We start from the raw sequence: 25,268 nt of genomic DNA on the forward strand, positions 1-25,268 counted from the left end.
CCTTTACTAAGAGATTGATGTCCTCTGGAGAGAGCAGGGGTGGGGAACCCTGTGGAATGAGAAATTAATTATCTCAGGCAATTTTAAAAGGCACCAAAGTAAGAAATTTTCCTGAATGTGCCTAAGGCCTGGTTTCAATTTGGGCCAAGACCATACATGCTCCTTTACATTATCAATATACTTCACCATGTCTGAGATGAGTTGAGCTCTTTGCATTCTTGCTCATGTCCTTGCATTTTGTACTGCAGAGTAGTGTTAAAAAATTGGCTTTAAAATTTTGTTTTTTATTTGCATGCAGGCCATCCAGTTATTTACATACTGTTCAAAAACCATCACAGATATTTTCACCTTAACACTTTAATGGTTTTTAGTATTTTTCCTGAGAAGAGCATCAAGGAAAAAGCACTGAACTGCACTTGAGGTGACATATACAGGTGCAAACTGAGATAAAACAGAGAACAGAACAACAGTAGGACATCTTTTGGGGGTGTAACATAGAAGTGAAGTTACGTACTGGTTTTCCAGGAGGTCCTCTTTCCCCTGGATTTCCAGGTAGACCCTACAAATCAAGAGAAAAACAAATCTTGAAAGTATCACACACTAACCCCCTGGTTGCTCCCACACTCTGCTGACTGCTCTGGGCTAACATACATTACTGCTTTCTGCCACCAAGCACCACTGCTCTTTGAATGTGGCACACAGTCAGATCTTTTAACTACTTACAACTTTAAAAGTGTTCTCTCTCCTTCTTCTTTTTTTTTTTTTTTTTTTTCCACTTCTTAATCACTTTTTTTGCACTTCATCCTAAATCTCACTTATCTACAGTATGACCAGGTGAAGTTCATCTGAGCCACACAACAACTGAAATTGCTTTGGCATGTCTTCTGGTCCCAGGAAACACTACGAACAGCAGTAGTGTGAAGGATGAAGCTTTAAATCCCTGAAGACAGTTGTAAATTGAAAAACTGTGGCCCTTCTTTGCATGTACCTTGCAAACATGTCCTTGTACCCAAAATAGCAGTAAACCTTTTATTTTATCTTTTCCTCCACGTCTTTTAAAATAGAACTATAGAATAGCCAGAATTGGAAGGGACCCACAAGGATCATACTATCCATTGTGTGGCTTCACACAGGACCACCCAAAAATCAGACCATGTATCTGAGAGTGTTTTCCAAACACTTCTTGAAATCTAGCAGGCTCAGTGCCTTGACCACTGCCCTGGGGAGCCTGTCCCAGTGCCCAACCACCTGTGTGTGCAGAAAATTTTCCTAATCCCCAGCCTGACCCTCCCCTGTCCCAGCTCCATGCCGTTCCCTCAGGTACTGTCACTGTCCCCAGAGAGCAGAGCTCATCACCTGCCCCTCCGGTCTGCCTTGGATGGGGAGAGTATTTTTGTCGGTTTTCATGACAAAGATAAAGAAACGAACAGCACCCTTACAATTTAAGATGCAAGAAATCATGGTTTGGAAGAGGACTCCCAATGGGAATCTCCTTCTTGCAATTAGCAAGTCATTAATTTGTTAAACAAACAACTTTTTTTTTTTTTTTTTTTTTTTGGAATCTTAGCATAAAAATAATACTCATATGGGGAACTGAATCTCTTGAACAGGACAGTTGGTCATCATCCAGATAGCGACAGAAATTTGCAGTGGCATTTTCAGTTGGACTGGGTGAGGTTTCCCAAAATCATTCTCAGCTAGATTCCTCTATCAAGCTACTACGTAACCACTCCAGCACATCCAAGATCCACTGCCGTTGATTATCTTAAACTACATACAAAATACCTTCTAACTATTTTAACGTCATACAAAAAAGTTTGTCCTACATTACCACTATTGCACTTGCAGAACAGTTTCCACTGACTACTTAAAAGTATCTGAGCTTTGCTCGGTTTGGTTGCTTCTGCAATAGCACCCACCTGGGAAGGTCTCTGGGACAGTGCCAGATTCCTCACCCAGGACATTAATCAACAGCAGTAGTGCCTATTAATCAGCCTAGGCTCTTCAGGGGCTGTCTAGGGAATCGTCCGAGACTACCCAAAATTTTCACCTGGAAAACTGCATTAATAATTAGTCAAATGCTTTATCAGGAAGGGGATTAGGAGTTATGTCCATCACCTTGTCTTGAGTTGGTCCACTGTCTCCCATCAGTCCATTGTTGTATTTATGCAGGCAACCAGATGGGAAGTTCTTGGGCTGCCTGGGGAATTAATGACTTAAGTGCACTGGGTAAGCACACAGGCACAGTTGTGATACTCTGCTGCACTATCGTTACAGCTATAGGGCAAAACTGAATTTGATCCTTGTATCTCACTCATCATTTAAATTCTCTACCCCTTATCAGAGGAAAGAGAAAATGGGAAACTCTTGGTTGCACTTTTCCTATGTCTACATTAAACACCTCTGAGCAAGCAACAACCACTCAGTTACCTTGAATTTCTAAGAGATGAATGGTAAATATAAACTGATGTGGAGCCAAAGTGGAACTGAAGTGGTATTGAAGTCCGTGAATGAAAAGATGGCTTCTTGAGGAACTAAACCCTCCACATGTAAGAATCAAGAGAAGGTAAGGTGTAAAGGAGATTGTCGGTTCATAATTCCCCACAAATTCTGGGGAACTAAGGAAATATGAGACAACTTTACAACTGTTTTCAAGTTTTGCTGTTTCTACAGAGCAACTTTGTGGTTGTTATAAGATTGTGGGATGATCCCAAAGTTCCTTTTGTTCCACAATCACTAATCTTCAGGCCATGCTTTTGACATCCTCTTCAACTGCTTCTCAAATTGGGAAGAGGATTGCCTAAATACCAGCTGTGCTGACCTTATATTCCCAGATCTGCTTTGTTCGGGAAGGCTCACACAGCACTTACTTTAAGGAGTTCAACAGAAAGCGAAGACTTTAGCTACGAGAATTATCCTGGATCAGAAAGCAACATAGAAAAGCCAATATAGAAATGTGTTTTATGCTATTAAAGTAGCTATAAAATAACTATTTCTACCACCAGGCCCACTGACAACCTTTTGCTTAGGCATCTAAGTATGACATGGCATCTAAGTATGACATGGTACTAGAGGTAGAATTTGAGCATTTAAGGAAGTTTTATTTAAAGAGGAGCAAAGGAAGATACTTTTTTGTTATGAGAAAAGAAACATGAGAAGAGAGCAATTAAAACTGAAATCCTTGGAAATATTTAAGCATAGCTGTGATATCCACATGACATCAGAATGCCTTGAGACAAAGAGATGAACCTATTTTCTTGAAAGCTGTAAGATGTGGAGTGGTAATGTCTTTTAACAGGATGCAAGTAAGCCAGGAGGAGAAATTAAGCTATGTGCCATGGCTGCCAAATCTGAAAACTACAGTATCCCCAGGAAAAGCCAAGGAGTTGAAAGGTACAAGACTGTAAAAACAGAGTCTACATTGAAGAAAGCTTGTCTGAGCTGAAAGGAACAAATCAGACATAGGACACGGGCACTTCAGCATGTTGCATTATTGCAGAACACGCAATGGAAATCAGAGTCCAAAGCAGAGAAAAGACTGCTGAGCTATTCAGGCCTGGAGTTAGAAAAGGCTGACAGTCCATAGCAAGCTGCAAACATCACTCAGAGCTGGCAGAAAATGGTAGAAGGAAGGCATGGAGTATAACTGGAGTATAACTGCACCTGACAAGCTGACTATCAGGGGTGGAAACTGGAAAAGAGAAAGAGAAGAGGAGGACTCTAAAGAGTCTACCCCAAAAAACTACTTGGCTCTGAAAAACAGAACTGCTAATGTGATGCAAGAACATGCAGATTCAAAGAAACACCACTATTTGGAATGCTCACAAAGTTCAACCATTTTCAGGAGTTCACATCCAACAGTGGCTGATACAGATTAGAATAACAAATACCAGTGGCACAGCAGTGCAGGAAAAAGCAGACACCAATGAGGAGGTGTGATGCACAGGATCCAGAGTACTCAACTGGCCTGCAAAATCTGACACACACAAATGGGCCCAAACTGAGAATGGGTGGAAGCTGTGTAAATGACACACTGAAAAATGATGCTTGGGCAAATGATGCATGTGAAAATAAAAGAAAGAGAAAAATTATAAGGAAGCCAGCCACAGTAAAATTGAAGGCTTATGGTGGGGAAGTACTATTTCAAGATAGAAAATTAAGCACAAAATGCAATAACTTAAAAGTGTTCTAATCTCCATGAATAAAAACACAAAAGGGGGGTTAATAAATTTATGTTGATTTGGGGTTCATGGATTCTAAACCAAACACAAGAATTCCTTGGAAATGGCCTTCTATCCACATGGGAAAACCAAGCACAGACCAGAAAACTCTGCTTTTCAGATCCGATGGCAATAATGTATGCATACACAAAGTTTTTGTAATTACACAAATAAATGCAGGGGAAGATTAGCTTCCCAGTAATATTGGAATGTAGTTATCAGTAATAATTAACATAATTAAAAAGTGATTAATTCAGTGTTTATGTTAATTAAAATTATCATAATAAAAGTACAGTAAGACCCTATTAAACAGGTGCCATCACTGTTAATAGCAGGACAAGAGAATTTGTCATTCATACTGTATTTTAATCTAAAGGAGCTAAGTAGGTATGTTGGACGGAAACATTTTCTCTCCCAGCAGACAGGCAGAGGAGAGTGGATGCTTCCAGATAAATGTGTAGAATTATTTTCTGCAGTTCTCAGAGCATAAGACAAAGCTGGCCAATTTCTCTGAAGAAGGTACTTAAGGCTAGGCTTTTTTAATGGTTGATATAGGAATACTGCCAGCTTAAAATGTGCTTTTTTTCAAAAGCAAGTAAAATTAATATTTGAAGTAATAGAAGGAATGAAATTAGGCATATAGTAGTCCTTTTATTGAGCAAAGTAGTCCAACCATAGGGAACAACAAAGAACATAAAAAGCCTGCATTTTTCAGGCTTTAAGAATTGAGGCTTTAGTTAACCAGGAAAAAAATTAAGAGAGGAGGAAACAATGTATATGGGCCAAAGAAGCCATAAAAAAATTAAGCAGCAGATCCTTCTGTTCCTGCTTTGTCCCAGAAGAAGAAACTGTGGAGGGATTTATGGACATAGTGGACTCTGGAGAATAGTTCATACAAATAAACACCAAGCCTTATACTAAGAGTAGCAGAACAAAGCCAAACCATAACTGTAAATGTGGGCAAGGATTTTCAAAACCTAAGTTTTAATAAAGCAACATACTGTCCTGAGAACTCTTGATATTTGATCAAGTTGCCAACAGATGTTTCAAAAGATAATGTTGGGCAGCGCTATTGTAAAAAACTATGGCACATGCTTTTAGGGCAATAGAAAGATGCGAAGATGCAGTTATATGAAAAACAAACAAACAAACAACCTTTTCCTGTTGGAGATGATTCTGGTCAAAGCTACTGCAAAGGAAGTATTTACTTTTTCACTTCCCAAAATACAACTGTGAATCTGATTTTACAGCACCAGAGTAAACAGCAACATATAGCAGGCACGATTCCAAAAGCTGATGATTCTGCAGCTGGAAAAATAAGGCAGAGAATAGCTTAGTGTATGTAAATGTGATGTAGAAGATTTAGATTTATTCAGTCTCAGAAGAAAAAAAAAAAACAAAAAACATGGAATACATTTGCAAGGACCACAGCAAAAGACGAGACACTGAGACAAGTCGTTAATGCTGTTACCACTGAATGGCTTGGGAATTACACAGCAAGTTTATATTAGCAATTCAAATCAGAGCTTTTCTAACCGATGACATACACTATAAAAACAAGAGGATACAAAAATGGCTATGCTTCAAAGAACACAGGAATGCTACATTGATATAGAAATGTGCTAAAGCAGAACCAGAAATCCTTTGTACTAGTCACAAATGAAAGTGGAGATAAAGAAACTGGAAATTCATGATCTTGTCAAACTAGATACCCCTGCTGTTCTACCAGGAAATGTCGGAATGTGCACTGTAGTTACATTTATACATCCTGAAACACAGGTAAAATTGCTTAACAGGTGATCAAGCAGAATACAGAGAGCTCCTAAAAGGCATATTGAATGCAATTAAAACAGTTGTGTAATAGAGGATGCGCTTTATAAGAACCATAAGGAATGTTTCTGCTTGGGTAATTTTCTGCTGGAAAAAGGAGATACTTAAAGACTGTAGTACTGCCTCTTTAAGAGCTGACCAGCCAATGCTGATCTGAGCAGAGACAGAAAGAGACTCAGAAAAGTTGGCTCTGGCACTGTCCTCAGACACAGTTGTAATAAACCCATCTATTGCATCTCCTGTTTAAAACCTCTTGATTAAAAATTCAAACATCTGAGACAAGGCAGAGAGTTAGAGGGGCAGTCAGAGGCAGGCAGCAAGAGGGCTCAGCTTTCCAGCTGGGAGTCTGCCATATTCCTTTCTATCCCTCAGCACCATGACTCAACCATGGAGATGGCAGGAGTGAGGAAAACGCACTGAGAAGAGGTTAAAGTGTCATCTCTCAAGCTCAGTAGCAGCAGCAAAATGAGCTCATAAAAAGCTTTTTTAATGGCTGTGGCCCTACACTTATAGAAATATTGCAGGTTACCTACCTCAGAGGCTTCCAAGAAGTTCCTAGAGGGCTCAACTATCGTCCTTTTCCATGGTAGGATCATTCCCTAGTGTATGCTGCCAACCTGGGTCTCTGGTGTCATTTTAAACTAATAGTTCAGTGGTAAAGTCCACCACTTCCCTTGAAAGGTTACTCTGCCTATTTTTTTTCTGAAAATCCTAAAATCCTAAATCCTGAAATCCTAAAACATAACAGCCTCATTTCTCAAACCACCTCCCTTGGACCATCCTGGTAACACCCAGCGACTGTGGTTGAGTATATGCACAAGTTTTATTAGATTCAAGCACTGGCAAGTTTCTTGGGCACTTACACTTTTATTTTACTTACATCCTGGCCAGGAGGACCCTGTGGTCCAGGGACACCAGGTACACCACGGGGACCCTGGCAGGGAGAGAACAGAAAAATCCACTAACGTGAGCAGTACTTATCAGGTTCTAATTAACTGAAGAAAAGAAATTCTCAACCCAACAGTTATTAGGAAAATAATTAATTAAATAAACAAACAAAAAACTATCAGTTAAACCACTCTAAGAGAGATTAAGAAAAAGAAACAAGCCAACAACAACAAACTGATCCCACATTGAACTATCACAGTAACAGTCATTTCTGTGCCTCATGGAGCTTTATGTGTATCACTAAAGTCAAGCCTCACATACCTTGACTGGAAAGGTAATAATGACTCTTTATAGGCAGGCAAGTTTATGAACAGGGAAAAAATATGACTGATGATGGGGCTGTAGAGGAGAAAAGAAGGTCCAGCTCCTCAGTGCCAAATGGGTACACACCAGAATTGGCTATAGCACTGGAAATTAATGCCAGTGAAAGAAACCACAGTACACAGCTATTGGCTACACCCCAGTGGATTACATCCTTACCAACCATATGTTGAGGAACTAGGTATGTTTGGTGAATACTTAAAGGCAGGGTTTTCTGTAAGACTTAAGCAAGGAAAATGCTTAAAAATGCTTTAATTTAAACCTTTGAGGCCTTGGTTATATCTCATAGCAGTGTGCCTTGAATTATATGCCTTGAAAAAATGTTCTCAGTGAAGGGTTAAAAAAGTGACTCATTCTTTCCACTTGTGGGACTATACTAACAGGTAAGGAAAAGCTGTCACCAGATCAAGAGTCTAGATAACTCTTGGTCTCACAACCCACTTGAGCAGATAGGTGGTGGTAGTGCCCATGTGAAGTCCCCTTTGGCTAGCTAATACATGACCCTACTTTTCTTGGCCAAACCAAAGCAATAAATTAATCATGCCTTTATGAAATCAATGATGGTAGCACAATTCATTTGTTTGCCCCATCCCACAAAATCTGGGTGTAGTTAGAAAGACATACTGTACCAATGACCCTTTGTCTCCTGGTGGTCCAACGGGGCCCTGCAAACAGAGAAGATACAGCATTCAGAACACTAGCAGAGCTTAAAATTAACATCTCCTCTTGGCTGGTCAGGGTGGGTCCTGAAGCACAGAGATAAGAATAAGAAGAAAATGAAAAGCAAAAAAAAGGAGCTAGTCTGACAGGCTGCTCAGACAGACACAGTGGTAGTGTGCAATACTCTCAGTGGGATGTTCATGGGGGAGGATCAAAGGCACAGTAAGGGAGAAATTGAGTGGATCATGGGGAAAAAATGGGAGAGAAAAGACAGAAAAAGGGACTAAAGGAGTCAGCTGTACTTTAACATGTCTCTTGTCTGACTGAGCCCTCCACTTCATCACCACAGTCTGTCCTGTATCATCATTAAATCCAATTTGTAACACCCTTCTGAATGGGTGAGCTCACGAATTTGAGCCTGTGGGCCTGAATCTTGCTGAGCTTCAAGTCAGACTAGCTGGTGAATAGGAAGGTGTAGGTGCCAGAAGCTGAGCTGAGAGGCTGTGAGCCCAAGGGGCTCACAGGTTGGGGTGTAAGCAGCTGGAGGAGGCTGAGGTGCAGGGCCTGGGCACTGGGTGGACTGGGTGTCCGAGACCTAACGGTGGCCTTCCAACCTGATCGGCCAGAGAGCAGATGCAGGATCAAGGCATGCTTAGTCACATTCCTCAGAGTGTTGTTTAGGTGTATGTGGGTGTTGATAAAGGCATCAGTCTGTCTGCACTGGTCCATTTGTCAGCGTTTGTGTGTTCATGGGCATTGTGTATGCATGTGCCCATTGGCAATATGGGCTCAGCCTTGCTTCTAGCTGGACCCACGGGCACAGAATCACAGCAGCCTCGTGATCTGCTGGGCTGGGACAGGACCACCTCTCCTGGGTCCCAAAAGCCACCGTGTTCAGCTACTTCTAAAACAAGGAAAAGCATCCCATGGGACCTGTGTGTTCTTTAAATGAGGTCAAAGCACGGAGTCCAGTGGACTTTCATATGCTATTTGTTTGGAGATGCAACTTACCTAGGTGCATAGTACAGTGAGCCCATTAGAAGGTATCCAGTCCTATAGGAACACCGCAGTAGTGATGTGGTACCCATATCCAGCAGAGATGGGTCAATCTGGTATTCCAAATGCATCCCAAACAAGGCTTGACCTCACATCTCTAGTGCTGTGTTTGAATAAATTGGCTCACACTATTACTCCTCTCCCTTTGGTTTCTATTTCAGGCACATTAATTCGCTAATCCTCAAACAGTTCTCCGTGCGAGATGCCTTAATGGTCTGCTAAAGCACAGGCTAAATACTTCATGCTGAACCCATGGTAATATGAAGAGGGAAAGGCAGAGCATGAGCAGCTCCCTGCTACTTTATGCATCATGTTTCCATTAGGGAGCTAGAACATGAGCACGTGAATGCGCTCCATTTCTCCATACAGTTACCTCTTCTGTTTATTGTTCAGCTGGGAAGACCACACCTAATACTCTTTTTAGGGCTCAGTGTTATGCAAATAGTAACATAATACTTCAGCAGACAAAGTAAAAACAAACAAACAAACAAACATACAAACAAAAAAAACTCTTCTTTGTATACCTTTTATGCAGGGTGTAAAGTCCAATAGAGGTTAAGGGGACAGGAGGAAACAGGGTGAGAACTCCAATTAAAAAGAGTTGCTGGCTCTTAGAAGCTGAAAACATCATACACAGTTCTGTCACGTTGCTAAAAAGGGTAGAGGCTGACACCTTTATTCAGTGTATAAATATGCATTGAAGCAGCTCCACTGAGATTATTCTATTTTTTAGCAGGACTCAGTCTTTGTGCAAGCCTGATGGATTCAAGGTTATACAGAGCTTTTCAAATTCTGAATCTTTGCACTGGAGCTGCGGTTATGATAAACCTACAGTGAAGAAAATCACCATAATGGTAATTAAATATATATATATATTCAGTGAAGCAGATAAAATAAATAAAAAGAAGTCAATCAGGAATATTTTGGTATGTACCAGCACCACCTACTCATCCTGACTGTGGTCAAACAACAATGACATAGTAAAAATGTAATCCTCTAGTGTGTGAGAAGTGATGTCTATATCTAGAGTCAAGTTCTTAGACATTTATGTTCGTGGATGTGGATGCTAAGAACCTAATGAAGAATGACTTTGGTATCCAGTGTACATCAGGGTGCAGAAGTAAGCTCACCTAACCCTGCACTGAATCTAGAAATCAGTAATTAAAAACTAGCCACAGTTTAGTGACTTTTAAACAAGTCAGATGTTCACTTGCTAATTTTATTTTAATATTAATGACTGAACCTTAAGAAACGCAAGAACATCACAGTTTCTTATATAAATTATAACAAATAACACCCAGAAAATCTTCAGTCGGTGATAACATTGCTGAGGACCATAAAGGCCAGGACATGTTCTTGGTGTCTTATATGTCTGACCCGGACAGCTTTACCACAAATAGTATTCAGAATGGTAAAATCTAATATTAAATAGAGATACATCCCATAAAATTTATCAGCCAGTATCATTCAGCAACATGACTTCTCATTTCAAGGCTATTTCATGTACTAATTAGGAAACTTCTGTATAGATAACCAGAGCATGAAAATGTTGGCTGTGATGACTGGTACAGTATCATGGCATATTCAAGGGGCTGTGAAAGGATGCAAGGTCTCTGACATCCTCTAGCAATTGCAGCTGGGAATAAAGTTTGATTCCTTCTAGACACATTTTACTTGTGCATTCAGTGCATAGATGGAGGACTGAGCAGGGAAGCTACAGTCAGAGCACTCCCAAATTCCCCTGATCTCCAGAGGAGTCATGCGTGTCAAGTACTGGATTGATGAAAGTCTGGATTTTTATCCCTACGAGATGAAAATCTAGACTTTCTGAGGCCAGTCCCAGGTACATCTCATGGCCTGCTGATGATGGTAGAACTTCAACAACAACAGTTGGAGGAGAGGGCAGAGCTGGATGAGGTGCATAACTAAATCTTTGTGGGGAATTATGGGGCTCTCTTATGATGGCTCTCTTATAACGCAGCATTTTAACTAACCTGATTTTTTATTTCCCTATCAGATGTGGACATATCTGCCACATTCATCCCTCCTAATGGGGTGACAGGAGGGTTACATCTTCTGTAAGAAGCACAGATGTTGGCTCACATCCAGAGCCAGCGTGTCAAGATGCTGCGGAAAAGTCACAAGTAACAGTCAGTGATATCAATCACTCTGATTGCACTTTTCTGCCTTTTTCTTTCAACTAAAACGGAATGCATCGAGAGCCCTCACAACAGACATCTGAGCCATGGATGGCAGCCTCTGGGACACTTTGCAGTTTTGCATCTTCAGGGGATAAAATGCTCTTGGCAGAGGAGAGCACAGAGAACCCATTCTCCAGATGGCAATGAGTTAGGTTTTTATCTTGTCACAAGCTACAGCAGCACCTGCTACTTACAGGGGGTCCAGCCAGTCCGATTCCTGGAACACCTCTGTCTCCTGGCTGTCCAGGGAGGCCAGGAGCTCCCCTCTCACCCTGAAATGAAGGCAGAAGTTATACGTTTTGTGCACTGTTGAGAAAATGTGCCAAAATGCAAGAAGGTTTTACAAAAGAACATAATATTGTTACATCCTGACCTGATCCTGCCCACCAAGGAATGGGATCAGGTTATGTCAGGACAGAGATACAAAACAGTTTCTGTAACGTCATGCCAGGAAAAGTGCCTCCCTCCTTGAGAGGGGCACCAGCCCACCTCCATGAGCACTCACACCATGTCAGCACGTACCACATCACATAACTGAGCAGGAACGCAGCTTCTACAAGTATTTTAATTTATTTTAGTGCACAGCATCCGATTTCCAGCAGTATTCCCATATGCTACAGTGGCTGATACACTGCAGTAAATTGAGAACTTCAGATTTTTGTTGAACAGCGCATCTGCTTTTATGGAGTTTTACATTTGCAATTGCCTGCAGGGTATTAGACACTCTCCTTGGCTTGGGCAAACACTAAGCACCACAGTGTGCTTTTCTTTCTCTGCATTTTTACGGTAGACAGCTAAACTGCAAACATTGCTAAATAAAGATTATTTATCCAGGGAAGACAGAATTAAAGATGTGTTACATCTTAATATTTTCCTTTACCAACATAGGACTGTTCACAGCAGAATATTAATAATTTTTAAAGCATTTCTACCACTCTCTCTAGGGGACTACACTACAAATGGCGAGATCTCCCTTCCAGAAAACTAAATTTTCTATATTAAAACCTGCAGAGCACAGACAACTACTTGGCGCTGTTTAATGGACATTGTAGACAGAGAGTTAAGCAAGAATTCAGATACAGTACTTAAATTTAATGTCCGTTCTCTTTTCTTGTTATAGGTAGAAATATCAAATAAGATTTTTATGGATTGTATTGTGGTTATGAGAGTCAGTCTCACGTTGGCAGTAGACTTATAACAATGAGTCTTATTTATGTTGTTTATTATTACACTATTTCCAGCTATACAAAAGCTTGATAGAAAAATGGTTACCCATGGATTCTGCCCACCCTGAATTTAGTCTGCAATATCTCCTACTTTATTTCCTTTCTTTCCTTCTTAAACTAATCTTATATTACAAAGAAGCAATACTGTAAGGACAGTGAGAGAAAATGTATTCTGATTAGTTCAAACACTACTGCAGATCCCTTATCTGTTATTTTGTTCAAGAAAATGATTTCAATACAAAAAGTTCAATAGCATTTTTCCATGCACAATTAAGATCCCTACCATCTTGTGTTGATATTGAACAGACTATTTCATTAGATTTCCCACTGTGTTTTTTTTTTTTTTTTTTGAGATTTTTATGTTACTTCTGACTCTGTTATTGTGTCTATGTTCTGAACTGACCAAGGTATATACAACAGAGCATAAATCATTTATACAGAATGCAACAAAATCAAAATAAAATGTTTCATAGCAGTTTGCGTATTTAAAAAATACTGGACCTATATGGATCCAGTTTTATACTGCTATATTCCCACCTCTGTCATTTACAAAATCTGTTTCAATACCTTATTCATCTTCCAATACAGATCAATAAACAGCCATTTCAAAAAGAATTTCTCATATATGTGATTGAAGACTCATGTAAAATCCAGATGCTTCCAGAAGCAAATGTTTTTGCCATTTTACTCCTTTCTCTATTTGCTGTGCACTTGTAAGGGAATAAACTTTATTTTCCATTGCAGACATTAACTTAATCAACAAGTTAGTCTGCCTTAGCTACAGTATAGGAAGGCAAACCAGGCCTATTCAGTCTCAATGGAAAATAATTAATTTCCCTTTGAGAGAGGTGAAAGAAATAAATGCTATGGAGGAGTGTTCTTTGATGAGTTGACAGGTGGTCTCAAGAGTAGTTCATCCTTTTGCTATGCAATGTCTCTCTTGTTGCATGGATTAAAGGTCCCCAGTCACAATTTCCCTGAAAATGTGTGCAGCATTTAGCATTTAGTCTGTGTTGAATTTGCATAATACTTGAAGAAATTTTAAATGTGGAAAGTGAACACAGTTAATTCATATCCTAGTATTTGCATCTATAGAGGTATTGGAATAATAAAGAAAGGAATGTCCTAAGTAGTTTTTGAGTGCAAGTTTCACAACCTCTATTTTCTGGTGAAAAACAGACCATATTTTTCACCACAACTTCTTCTTCAGTTTCAGCAATGAAGGGAAGCAATCTGCAATGAACAATAAAGTCCAGACTTTCTCACCTTATGCCCAAAAGGTCCTGGCAAGCCTGGTGGACCTCTTTCCCCCTAAAGTGACAGAACCAAAACCAAAGAAGCATCATTGCGCAGCCAAAGACAGGAATCTTTGAGACAGTGAAAACAGCAACCACCCCCACCACCACCACCCTCCTTGCTCCACACCATCCTTGTAATAGTCTATGGATAACTTGTAAGCAAATTAAATAATCTACTAACTTTATTACAACTAAATGCTTTTAAGGAACTTTCAACAATCTAGGTGTTTTTGTACTGGTCACAAGGACATTTGATCGTTAGTCCTCATGGAGTTCTCCATTTGGAGATGGCCAGCATGACACAGCGAAGAGGGTATAATGTTCAGAAATACATCTTCTGTTCTCTTTGCCTTTTTGCATACAGCACTGGGATCTGCAGCATTTTGCATGACAAGACCTTTCATGTCTTCAGGTAGATGGCCTGTAAGTATCTGTGATTAACCTAACTCTTTACCAAAGTCCACCATTTCACTGCAGAAGCTTTGTTTGTCTAGCCCATACTGAACTACCTGAGACCAGAGCTTGCTAGCAGTACTTACCCGTTCTCCATCTTTACCCTTGCCAGGCAAACCTGGCTCTCCAGCAGGCCCTGGTTCACCAGCAGGCCCTGGTAAACCCACTTTTCCTTCTTTTCCTGGGTCACCCTGTAGAAGACAATCCAACAAACCTGTTAATCACACCCTAAAGACTATTCCTGTCTCAGATCTTTCATTGTGACTAAAAGATGTGCATTTTCTTCTAGACTCATGATCTGAATTTTTCTTGGAATCACAAGGTATCTTCTTTTTGGGAAGCCTTTTCCTACAGGAATATCAAGATATTTGTAATTTTCCTTAAAAAATAAAACAACATTTCAAAATGTTTTGGAACCAACTAGATGAGGGAGCCCTTGATTCATACATGGTGCTGAGATGTATATCAGTATTCTGGAACACAATTTGACTGAAAAAACTGTAATTCATCCTCATTTTAAATCCCATATCCTACATATAGGGTGCCATGTCTCTGATTAATCATTCTTACTATAGCAAACAAAGATTGGGACATTGGCATGATGGGCACTGTGAAAAGTAGTAGTATATTACAAGTCCTTGTCCTCAGAGAGAGCTCATTGCCTAGCTATAAGATAGGACATAACAGTTGAGCAAAACAGACATGCAAAGCATCAAGGGTGCACTGAAAAGCTAAACGAATGGTCCAATTATAGCAGTTTATCAGGAAAGCAGAGATCTCAATTTCCTAAGCAACAAAAGGAAGCTTTTCTTCCATCTTGTCGGGTGGTGAGGACAGAAGAAGATCATCATTGTATTAAATGGGTAGCAATGACTTCACTGTATCCGGTTGTATCTCAGTGGTTTTACTAAATTATAAAGCTGAAGAGGGTGAAGTCCTTTTAGCATTTGTAGTAGAGGAGGTCAGGTGAGATGACCCATGAGCCCATGTGTCTTAGTAGTCCATGAACCTATGAAATAATTTCCCATTCAAGTTGTTTCCCTACCAGGTTACTTAAAATGGCCAAGAAGAAAAGAAACAAATCCATGAAAGAACAAGCTCACCTTTTCCCCTTTTTCTCCTTCCTTTCCTGGTAGTCCGGGATCTCCATGCACTCCCTGAAGAGAAAAGAACTTTAAGGATTAAAACTTTTCTTTTTAGGCAATATTTGAAAATGGATAGACCAGTGTATTCAGTACAGTCTATCTCAAGGATTAGTATCAGTTTTACACTTTCCAGTACAGACAACTAGAGAATCCAGAGAATCAGACAATCCAGAAAACCACAGAAGAGCTGTGTACCAAGTGCTTAAAGGAGTTATTTTTTCGGTATAAAAAAGAGCTGAACAGCAGAAGCAGAAATAGAGCTAATCCCGGATTTGTGCATTCTCCTTCTACCAATAACTGTTTCATTCTGTGAAATCCCCAGTAGTTCTTAATCATCACCTCTGTGTCAAAGAAGCCAAAAGTCTCGCAAAACAAAGTCTACATTTCTTTATGGCTAATGTTCTTCAAAGCCACAAACTGGAAAATGTAGCTGTGTTTGTTTTACTTTTTGTTTCAGTTTTTGACCCTTTTCATGTCTTGGCAGATCAAAAAGGTTTCCTTGTCAAAATATAGATGATTATATATGAGCTCCAAATCAAATACTGTAGCTTCCTGACTCACCAAAATATGTGTAAGCTACAGAGTAGTACTCCATTTTAAAATATGAAATGCTGTGGCACCATAAGGTTGGATTGACTTCTATGTGTGGATGCAATAATTATTTTATTTTATGCACCAGTAAAAATCATTTACAACTCTATTAGATTTTATAGGTAATATATTGGTATTACTAGTAGAGAACTTAGCTTAAAAGAATATGAAATTGACCAAGGTCTTCATTTTGGATATCACCTTCCAGTTTGAAATGATATCACCATATTAATACAATTAAAGGAAATGTGACTTAACAATTAGTAGAAAGGCAATTCAAGATTTCTCAGATTTACCAGCTGACAAACTCTACCTTAAAGAGCCCTCTGTGCTAAACCATTGTGCCTGAATGCTTTATCTTGGGGTTTAAGTGTTGTTTTTCACTTACTCCAGCATAAACTCAGAGAAATCCCAGGCTCTAAATAGAGAATTACACTGGTGGAGCAGGGAGTAGAGTAAGCCTAAAGATTTCTATGCAGACAATAAAAGCTCTATCATGCACAATTTAATAATGGTGATGAGCATGTACTGAGGTAAGGAGGATGCTGTACTGACTTCAAGGCTCTGATTGTAGGATCTAATACTTACATGTTTTCTTAACACAGAATAAGAGCTTACTATGCAATCTTTATATCAAGAAGTCAAGTTTTCAAAAGGAAAGGACAAATGGAAATGAGGCAAAGGAAACAAAACCAGCCAGACAATAAACATCGCAATTTCTCTCTTGAAGAGCTGGCAGCAAAAAATGTTTTTGACAATTTGATGAGGAGTGAAGCAGCTCCATGCCTCCCTCTTGTTACAAATGAATATGAAAATATGTTTAATGGAAACACCATTCCCAGGTGCCACCACATCTTTCAATTCAACCATAAAGAAGTGTAATGAAACACAGCCTTTTGAACCTTATAAAACACCCCATGGGAGGGAAATCTAAACATATTAAATAAAGAAATCAGGGCACAGATGGGAAAACAAATACACCAGCACATACGTACCACATTTCCTGGCAATCCTCTTGGACCTGGGGGCCCTGCTGGTCCAGTCACACCCTGTTTTAAGAAAATCAAATGCAAGTGCATATGTAATTCACAGCTTGTACTATCACAGGAACAAGATGTTCCAAGTGAGATTGGAGTTCATGTCAGACAAGGTGTTGTACAAGCACAAAACAAAAAATGGTGCTTTTGTGAAACACTTTGTAGTGTAAAGAAGCATGAAGCAATACAAAATGGATGAAGACTCTCCAAGGGAGCTTAAATTACCCACCATCAAAATAAATCCTAAATCTCACTGAGATACGGGAAGAAAGGTCTGAGACCAAAACATCAAAAGAACAGAGGAAAGTATGTTGATTCATCATTAAAATAAAAATCTAGGCCAACAAAATATGCTATGTTGACAATTCTACCTTTCTCTACACTGAGGAGCAAAACCTGAAAATACTCATTCCCACTACATAGACAAACAGCAGAAACCATTCAGACTGTTGTCGTTCTGAATTACAGGCACTTTTGTCTTCAAGTGAAAGCTATTTGGGATGAAAGAGCCCATGTATGTCCCCAGTCATGTACAGGGGACACAGGAGCATGTATGCTTTTGGATTTTTTGTCCCCATAGAGATGTATGTTTTGGGGTTACCAGGCTATAGTTGGACATTTTCCTCTAGACTTGATAGCACCAGGTCAGAGTCATTATCTCTGGAATCCTTCATCAGCCTGCAGTAGCCAGGGTTCACCTGCTGCCACAGCTTCACAAGGAAAAGAATATTTATTAGTATTCCTAAGCCATTCATGGTAAAAACAGACAGGCTATCTAAAAACATCTGCATCAGCAAAGTGAAATAATCTGTCTGACCTGGAGTATAGAAACTCTTTCTATCAGAAGAGCTGGTTAGCAACATCTTGCAGATACTAGATACAGGACAGTGCAAACAGTGGAATATGGTAATATGGTGAAACTCTTCCAGAGCACAGCTCTTCAGAAAGTGAATGACTATCTGTTTGTCTGGCTCACTAAAAGAGAATTAAAAGTTTCCTCATTTCTGTGTTGTTCGCAGTCACTGGTCTATAAGCCAAAATAAACGTGTAGAGCAGTGGCAGTCTGTGAAAGAATGGCAAACAAACAGATGCTTACATATGCCGGTACTTGCACATCATTCATGTCCTCCAAGACACCAGGTAATAATAAGAAATAAAACCAATGAATTGGTTTGGGGATAGCTGGACACTTTTTAACTTTTTTCCCCACAAAATTTAAGGAGTCCTTCAACTGAGAGTGACAGAATGCTAGGGACACGCAATTCAGAGTTCAGGGTCAAAGCACTGCTAAATACAACATCTGAGCACAAATCCAAGAAGGAAAACCATGAACACAAAGATACAAGAAAGAATTTCAAAGCTCTAGGACACTTTGCTTGGATTTCCTATGGCTTCCTTCTCCCAGATACAAACATCATCTCGCCCAGTCACTGCTTGAAATAGTTCTTCAGTCTTCCTTCTCTGCTTAAAAAGAAAGTACGTGGTCTTTTATTCAGCCACAAAGGGCTTATACACTGCCACAATAATAAAATAGGACTTGAATTCTTCACTGTTCTTTCAGAGAATAGCAGCACTCCCTACAACACATGCCTTGAAAAGTGGTATGTGATGATTCCTATGGTGCTGAGGCTTTATTAAAGAAAGCAGAATTGACTAAGAAGCCTAAAACCAACTGTGATCAAAAGCTAATTCTGGCTGCTGATGCAAAGCTCACTCCGTGCACAAGCTGGCTGCCTGGGCTTGGCTGATATCGCAGTGAGGTAGCAAGCTCAGCCTCACCTCACTCAGCAAAGAAGGCATTTTATTAGAGAGGGAGAGATTTGGCCAACAAAAGACAAACAATTCAGAGCTGGGCTGAGTGGGGCATTGATCGGTTTGGTGCAGCTGAGTCTGTTTCCCCACAAGCAGTGACTCCTTCCAGCTGCAGATTAGGATGCGCCCTGTGCCCAAGCTGCTTGGGACTGTGAATCTGCAAAGCAGAGACTTCAAAGTCCCTTCAGGTGTGTTACTATCAGGGAAAAAATGCTGCAAGGGAAGCAGTTACTCACAGCCTCTCCAGGGGCTCCAACTTCTCCTCGAGCGCCTTTCTGCCCCTTTGTGCCCTGTGCAGAAAGAAAAGAGATGCCAGCTGATTAGTGATGGGATGGGACTGCCTGCCAGACAAGAAGACTTCAAAATGCCTGAATGTGCACTCAGCTAATCAATTCACGGAGGAGTTTAACAGCTGAGGAAATGGCTCCCAGTTCTCTATGCAGCAAGAAAATGAAATATAAAAATAAAACCCTGGGACATAAGAGGAATTACTAATGACTGATCAGCTCAGAGGCTATTTCACAGCACTGCATGCTGAAACTTGCAGACATTCATCTAGGGGAAGCGCTTTCCTATCCTCCGGCCTACCTGCTACTTCAATGCCAGCTGAACTCTGATGATCTCCCTGCAAAGAGGAGCTTTTGCCTGTGGTTCTCAAATACAAACAACAATCATTTAGAAATGGTCAAAACAGATCACAGTGCAGAGACTTTGCCCCATTCCTACATATGACTCAAATGCCTTAGCTCTTTTATAAGGTTTTTGGCAGGACTAAGAGGAGTCTACCAACTGATTTGGTCCCCCTTTTAGCAAACGTGAGTTTAAAATTGCATGGCATTATTGTTTTTGTTTGTTTGTTTTCATGATGCTAAGACTGCTGTTAATTTGTTTATACAGCTGATTCCCTAGTAATAGATGATTACGTAGCTTGGACACAGTACAGATGAAGGCAGAGTGAACACCCCTACATGATTACATGGAATCATACCTCAGTGGTAAATGGAAATAATGGGCATGAACCAATAAATTTTTAGAAGACAATTGAGACTATAAATCTATTTCAGATAAGACATGGTGCCTTTGGGATCAAATGGGCTGGGGTTGAATCTGAATGTTCTGCAACACTTTGCTAATGCGTTGCAGTAACTTATCTGTGAGACCTGTGCTTTGAAGGCACCAAAACAAGATGCTTTCTTGAAGGAACCTGAAGTTCCTGAGTCTCTCAGATGACACTCATCTCGATTCAGAGATGACATATTTCTGCTTTGATTCTCCTTATGTTGTCCTGATGTCCATCATGAACAAATACCTCTACAGAAGTCCCTGAACTTACAAAAATGAAGGAGATGTGGGCTGTCGGTGTGTAGGGGAAGGATTATTTCCAGTGAAATGCACCATGAAGGCAGTCCTCTTTGGTCATACCACGGCTTTCTTTCTTTCTGTCCCTTCTTACCTGTAGTCCTGCAGGTCCTGGGACACCCTGTTCACCTGGGACCCCTGGTAATCCCTGCAAAAACAGAAGCTGAGGTGGAAGAGCTGAAGAAAACTGTTCAGTTCTTCTCCTCATCAAAAGAAGATGTTTCTCCTTCCCCCCATCAAGAGAAGAAAGTTTTTTTTTTTTTTTTTTTTTTTTTTTTTTTTTTTTTTTTTTTATGGAGGCTGTGACTGAATGGGAGTCTGCCGCTCCTCAGGGCTCCCTCCAGAACAAGAGCAAGGCAGAATATAAGCAGAGTAGCCAAATGCATAATTTAGCTGGGTCACATCATTTCAAAAGCCCTTAATAAATCCTGTACAACCTTACTGTCAGCCAAGCTCTGTGTTGCAAACCCCATAGTCCTTAGCCACTAAGGCCCTGGGATATAAATCAGGTGCTTAATTTCATGCAGTCATCTATCTTCCTGTAGAGCCAAAGCCAAGCACCCCCGTGGCCATTTCTGATGAGAGAAGCATGCCAGCTTCAGAAGGAGCATGTCCCACCCTCTCCTTCCAAAACAGACAGTCTTCAGACGTGTCTTCTCCCTGATAAAGTTCAAAACTAGCTGAAAAAAAAACGTAGCTGTCCTTACAGGTTCTCCACTTGTTCCTTGATCTCCTTTCTCCCCTTTTGGTCCAGGTTCACCCTATATAAAACAATAAGAAAAAACAGAGAAATAAAAGCTAGAAGGCACACCAGTCATGTTGTGATATTAATTGCAAAATATGTTCAGTTTAAAAAGAGAAGAGCTTCCCTTCATGGAGAAGAGTAGTTAAAGAATTTACGGTCCTAAAATTTGATCAATTCAGCTCCAATGTATTAATAGGCCAGATGGCACAACCACCAGCAACAGCACCACAGCCACTGCATTGTGCTGTGCATCAGGAATGTGGTCCTACAGTCCTACAGGGGGAAAAATGTTCCACATACGGGCAAGCTCCCTTTTCCACCTATAAGACAGAGGTTTTCAGGGTCTCAACTTGAGCATTTCCAGAAATATGTATTAGATGGCTTTTCCAGATCTCTAGTTTTGTTAACACCACCACAAATTCATGCAGCTTACCCCCCTCCTGCATTGTCAATATATCCTTCACTACCATCACTGACTAATAGGATTAATTTACCTCTCTTCTTCCTCTTTAAGTAAATTGAAGATGCTTTCAGACAGAAGTTCATCAGTTTTGTTGTGCGTTCTTTAATAATAATCAATAAGTACATATTTCTGCTTTTTATAAATTGGGTGGAACTGCACACAATTATGGTACCAGCCAGAATAACTCGGTCACTACTTGAATAACCATGGTTGTTTATTTATATGACTATATGTATTCAGGCAATAGCACTCATTACTTATTCATTATTTATCATAGGAGGTGTTTCAATTATGCAATCAAGGAACAATAAGAACATCAGTGATTTAAGCACCCCCCAGCACACACACAAGGAATAGTGATCAGTCAAAATGCAGAATCCGTGAACAAACCAGTTTGTATTTTATTCACATCTACTATTTGCCAATCATATCTGCAACATCTGGGAATTCAAAGTCCATTTGCAAATGATTCTCTAACAGACAAAATAAATGTAACAGCATAAATACTACTTATGTCTGTATTTATTATGCATTATGAATAAATATTATGGTTTGTGATAAATAATTTGAGGAATTTTACTTTACAATTAATACCCCATTAGACCAATTCTAATGAGGCAGTCCCTGATGCCATCTACTGGCCTTCAGAAGAATAGTGCAACCACATGAAGTACTTAAAGCAAAAGTCCTATCTAACAAACCTGAATGGTTGTGCCTGAAATTTGTTTTGCACAATAACATTTCAAGCTCTGAAACCCTTTTAAGGGAGCAGAGCAACAAAGCACATACATATATTAATAAATTTGTAGCTAAGGGTGGTGTTACTAAATGTGAATAAGGGCATGTATTATCAGGGAGAACAAGACTGCAAAAGGAAGAAGTAACTCAAGAGGTAAAAGGAGGAAGCATTTTTAATATTCTCCTTTCTCCTACATTTTCCTTGATATTTGACTTGCATGTCAATGCAAAATTGGCAAAAGTCCAGTCTGATGTCCTTGCACAGCCACAACCAAGGGCAGAGGTTGTTTTCCTTAACCCAACCTGCCAGCAAATCTGCCTACAAGTCCTTCCCAAATTTGCTGAATCCGTGACTATCCTCTGAGACTGTTAACACTGTCCACTAGTGCTGCACATTGTGGAGACCTCTGGCCCCTGGCAGCTGGACTTAATCCACTGCCACCCACTTCTTTTCTCCAGCTCAATGAACAGAACTGATGTGGTGACAACTAACAGCTGCTACCAAGCTGGGCCAGATTGGTAGCTTACAGCTTTCTTGACCTCCTCTCTTGGCAGTGTCCTGCTGTACTCTCAATTAATGCATTCATATTTTCTGTACCATTTGAAGGAGAGCAGGGAGTGGGGGCTCAGCTGTGGACAGCTGCAGTGGGAGGCAGAAGGCAGTGAGGAGTCATCTCCTGTTTTACTGCTTTTGCCATTTCCAGACATCAAACTTGACCACCACTGTGGTTCTTATGCACCCCATCTCCAAGAAATATTTAATAATTTTAATTTTCTATAGATATATAGATATACATGGAAAAGTTCACCGTGCCCCGTGGAAGAAACCCCTCTACTGCCCTGCTGGATCAGTGAGTTTCTGCAGAGCTCATGGCACCCAAAACACACAACCGAGCTGTGGTGATAGGTAAATAGCAGCCTTTGACTCACTTGGTCAGAGCTTTTCCATTTCTGACAATTATTGTGGTGTGTTTTAAATGAAATAGATTTAAACTAATAATGAGGAAACAGAGTAATGGTGCTGCTGCCTTCTATTCAGGCTGTGTTTCCTGCCTCCCCCTGTTACTATACACCACAGACTGAATGGAAAGCAAGTGCTGTGTTTTGGAGAGTGCATGACAATTTTCAGCACCCTGCTGTTGCTGCAGCCTCTATAACATAACCCATGACAATCTCCTGAGGCATATCATCACCTTCTGACACCTTAATTTGGAAAGCTGCAAATCAAAGGTAACTATTTTTACCTCCCCTTCTCCTCCCAGACCTTGCAATGCTATGTGCAGTTCTGTGCAACAGTAAGCATCATCGCATTTAACTTGCACACGGAGAAAACTCTGCAATACAACCCGCTGACACACTTCAAGCCTTTTATTCTTCACTGTCTTGCAGCTCATTTACAAAAGAAATGCACTCAAAGCAAAAGGTTACTGCTCCTCCTGTGCACTCCTTCTGTGACTGCAGCGCTACAAAGACCACATAAGATGTCATTTTTCTGCATATTTCCTTTGTATATATATTAGCAAGCTACGAACAAAAAGGAAGCGAGAACCAAAGAAATCCTGTCTCCATTTTCAGCACTACCTCACATTCCTATTTCCTCCACCTCTGAAGAACCTGTCATACACACTTTTTTTTTTTAATACTGTGATTGCAGTCTACCTCTGCCATTTATACATGCCATAAAGCCTCCTGATCCTTAACAGGCTTATTCACATACCAATGATGTGATCCTAATAATGCCAGGTAATTCCCACTATGTACTGCAAGCACTCCTCATTTAAACAGTGGGACAGCATGCAGCTGTCTCCTGAATAAAGCTGATTTGGACATTGCTGTACCAGGACACATCTGTGGCACTCAGCACTGCTAGTTACAATGGTGAAGTTACCCAGAACCAGGCTCAAATTGAGCTCTTTACAAAAAGCATGTAAATAACATTGGAAATATTAAGGTACTCTGTCTCTACCAGAGAGGCAACAAACTAGAGGTCATCTTTGCTAGCGATGTTACTTACAGGAATCCTAGGGTGTGGGGTGAAGAAGGCTGTCTGGAACAGAAAGAGGAGTGTTAAAAGCATCATCATCTATTTTCCTGGAAATGCAATAACTTACATACTCTCCTTGTCATTATAGATTATACATTGAATGTATCCATTAGTAGGTTTATAAATGAGCAACGCATTATAACATCTGGCTGCTTGGAAAAAAGCCCACAAGTATCAGATATTTCCTAGAAGATTTGAAATATGAACATAAACTCAAAACTGCCCTATATGTCCCACCCCTATGAAAAGACAAACAATCTTTAACCTTGAGCTATTAGCAAGCTCCCCTCACTTTTCCACTTGGAGCCATCTTCAGTATTATTAAGCTTTCTGACTCCATGACTGTGCTTGGTAATTTTTCTCTCTACTTTGTACCACCTATAAGACATATAAGACAACATAGGTGGTTGTCTCGTAACGTGATCATCCTGAAGGACTGACCCCAAAAATAAGGATCTCATTTAGTAGAGAGAGGCAGTATTTATCATCAAAACTGATAAAATCAGGAGAAAAAAAAATAGTCCTTGATGAAATGAGAACATGTCAAAATTGTTGTCTATTTTTACAGCTGAGATAGAAATTACCTCTCCCTACAAACACAGGAAGCTTGAGTGGTCAGTCATATCTTTATACCTAGCCTTGTGGTACTACATTTATAAGACTTTTCCAAACCTTTGACCAAGACACACTCTTCCCACAAGACCCCCTTTGTCACAGAGTAAAGAGACCCAACTGATGGCAGGGAAGAAGTTATAATACCTCCTCCATTGCTGCATGAAGGCTTGTAGACATTGGATTTTCACCAACAGATGTTTATTCAAATTCTCTCCATAATCTGTGAATGTGGCAGCTGTAATCAGCTGTGGCAAGCAAAGCTGAAATGTGAGTGTTTGCCATTTTATGGAGGATCTGTGGCTGGGATCAGCCCTTCTGTTGCAATGAGAGGCCCATTCCTAGTGCTTGCTCCAAGCTGCTTACTCAAATTTTGCTAGAGGGTAATGTGGTGATTTTCTATTTACTTTCAGTGGTTGCTGGTTTAAATTGCCCATAGCTACCTTTGTTGTAATTATGCTCAGGCTTCCAAAAGACATTGTGCAGGCTCATTAAAAAAAAAAAAAGAT

The 25,268-nt window shown here is 40.2% G+C and overlaps 1 protein-coding gene across 1 annotated transcript in view; it reads right to left on the reverse strand.

Annotated features, from left to right (window-relative positions):
* Nucleotides 1-25,268, reverse strand: part of COL22A1 (collagen type XXII alpha 1 chain) — a 128,870-nt gene that overhangs the window by 26,981 nt on the left and 76,621 nt on the right. Inside the window, exons 28-40 of the mRNA XM_032181166.1 lie at nucleotides 24,118-24,150; nucleotides 20,865-20,918; nucleotides 20,252-20,305; nucleotides 19,035-19,088; nucleotides 16,945-16,998; nucleotides 15,317-15,370; nucleotides 14,300-14,404; nucleotides 13,729-13,773; nucleotides 11,431-11,508; nucleotides 7,949-7,984; nucleotides 6,931-6,984; nucleotides 515-559; nucleotides 2-49 (exon numbers count right to left, since the gene is read on the reverse strand). Of these exons, the coding sequence (XP_032037057.1) occupies nucleotides 2-49; nucleotides 515-559; nucleotides 6,931-6,984; nucleotides 7,949-7,984; nucleotides 11,431-11,508; nucleotides 13,729-13,773; nucleotides 14,300-14,404; nucleotides 15,317-15,370; nucleotides 16,945-16,998; nucleotides 19,035-19,088; nucleotides 20,252-20,305; nucleotides 20,865-20,918; nucleotides 24,118-24,150 (714 nt within the window). The remainder of the gene's footprint in view (nucleotide 1; nucleotides 50-514; nucleotides 560-6,930; nucleotides 6,985-7,948; nucleotides 7,985-11,430; nucleotides 11,509-13,728; nucleotides 13,774-14,299; nucleotides 14,405-15,316; nucleotides 15,371-16,944; nucleotides 16,999-19,034; nucleotides 19,089-20,251; nucleotides 20,306-20,864; nucleotides 20,919-24,117; nucleotides 24,151-25,268) is intronic.

The sequence above is a fragment of the Aythya fuligula genome, chromosome 2, assembly GCF_009819795.1.
Source record: "Aythya fuligula isolate bAytFul2 chromosome 2, bAytFul2.pri, whole genome shotgun sequence".
NCBI classification, from domain to species: Eukaryota; Metazoa; Chordata; class Aves; order Anseriformes; family Anatidae; genus Aythya; species Aythya fuligula.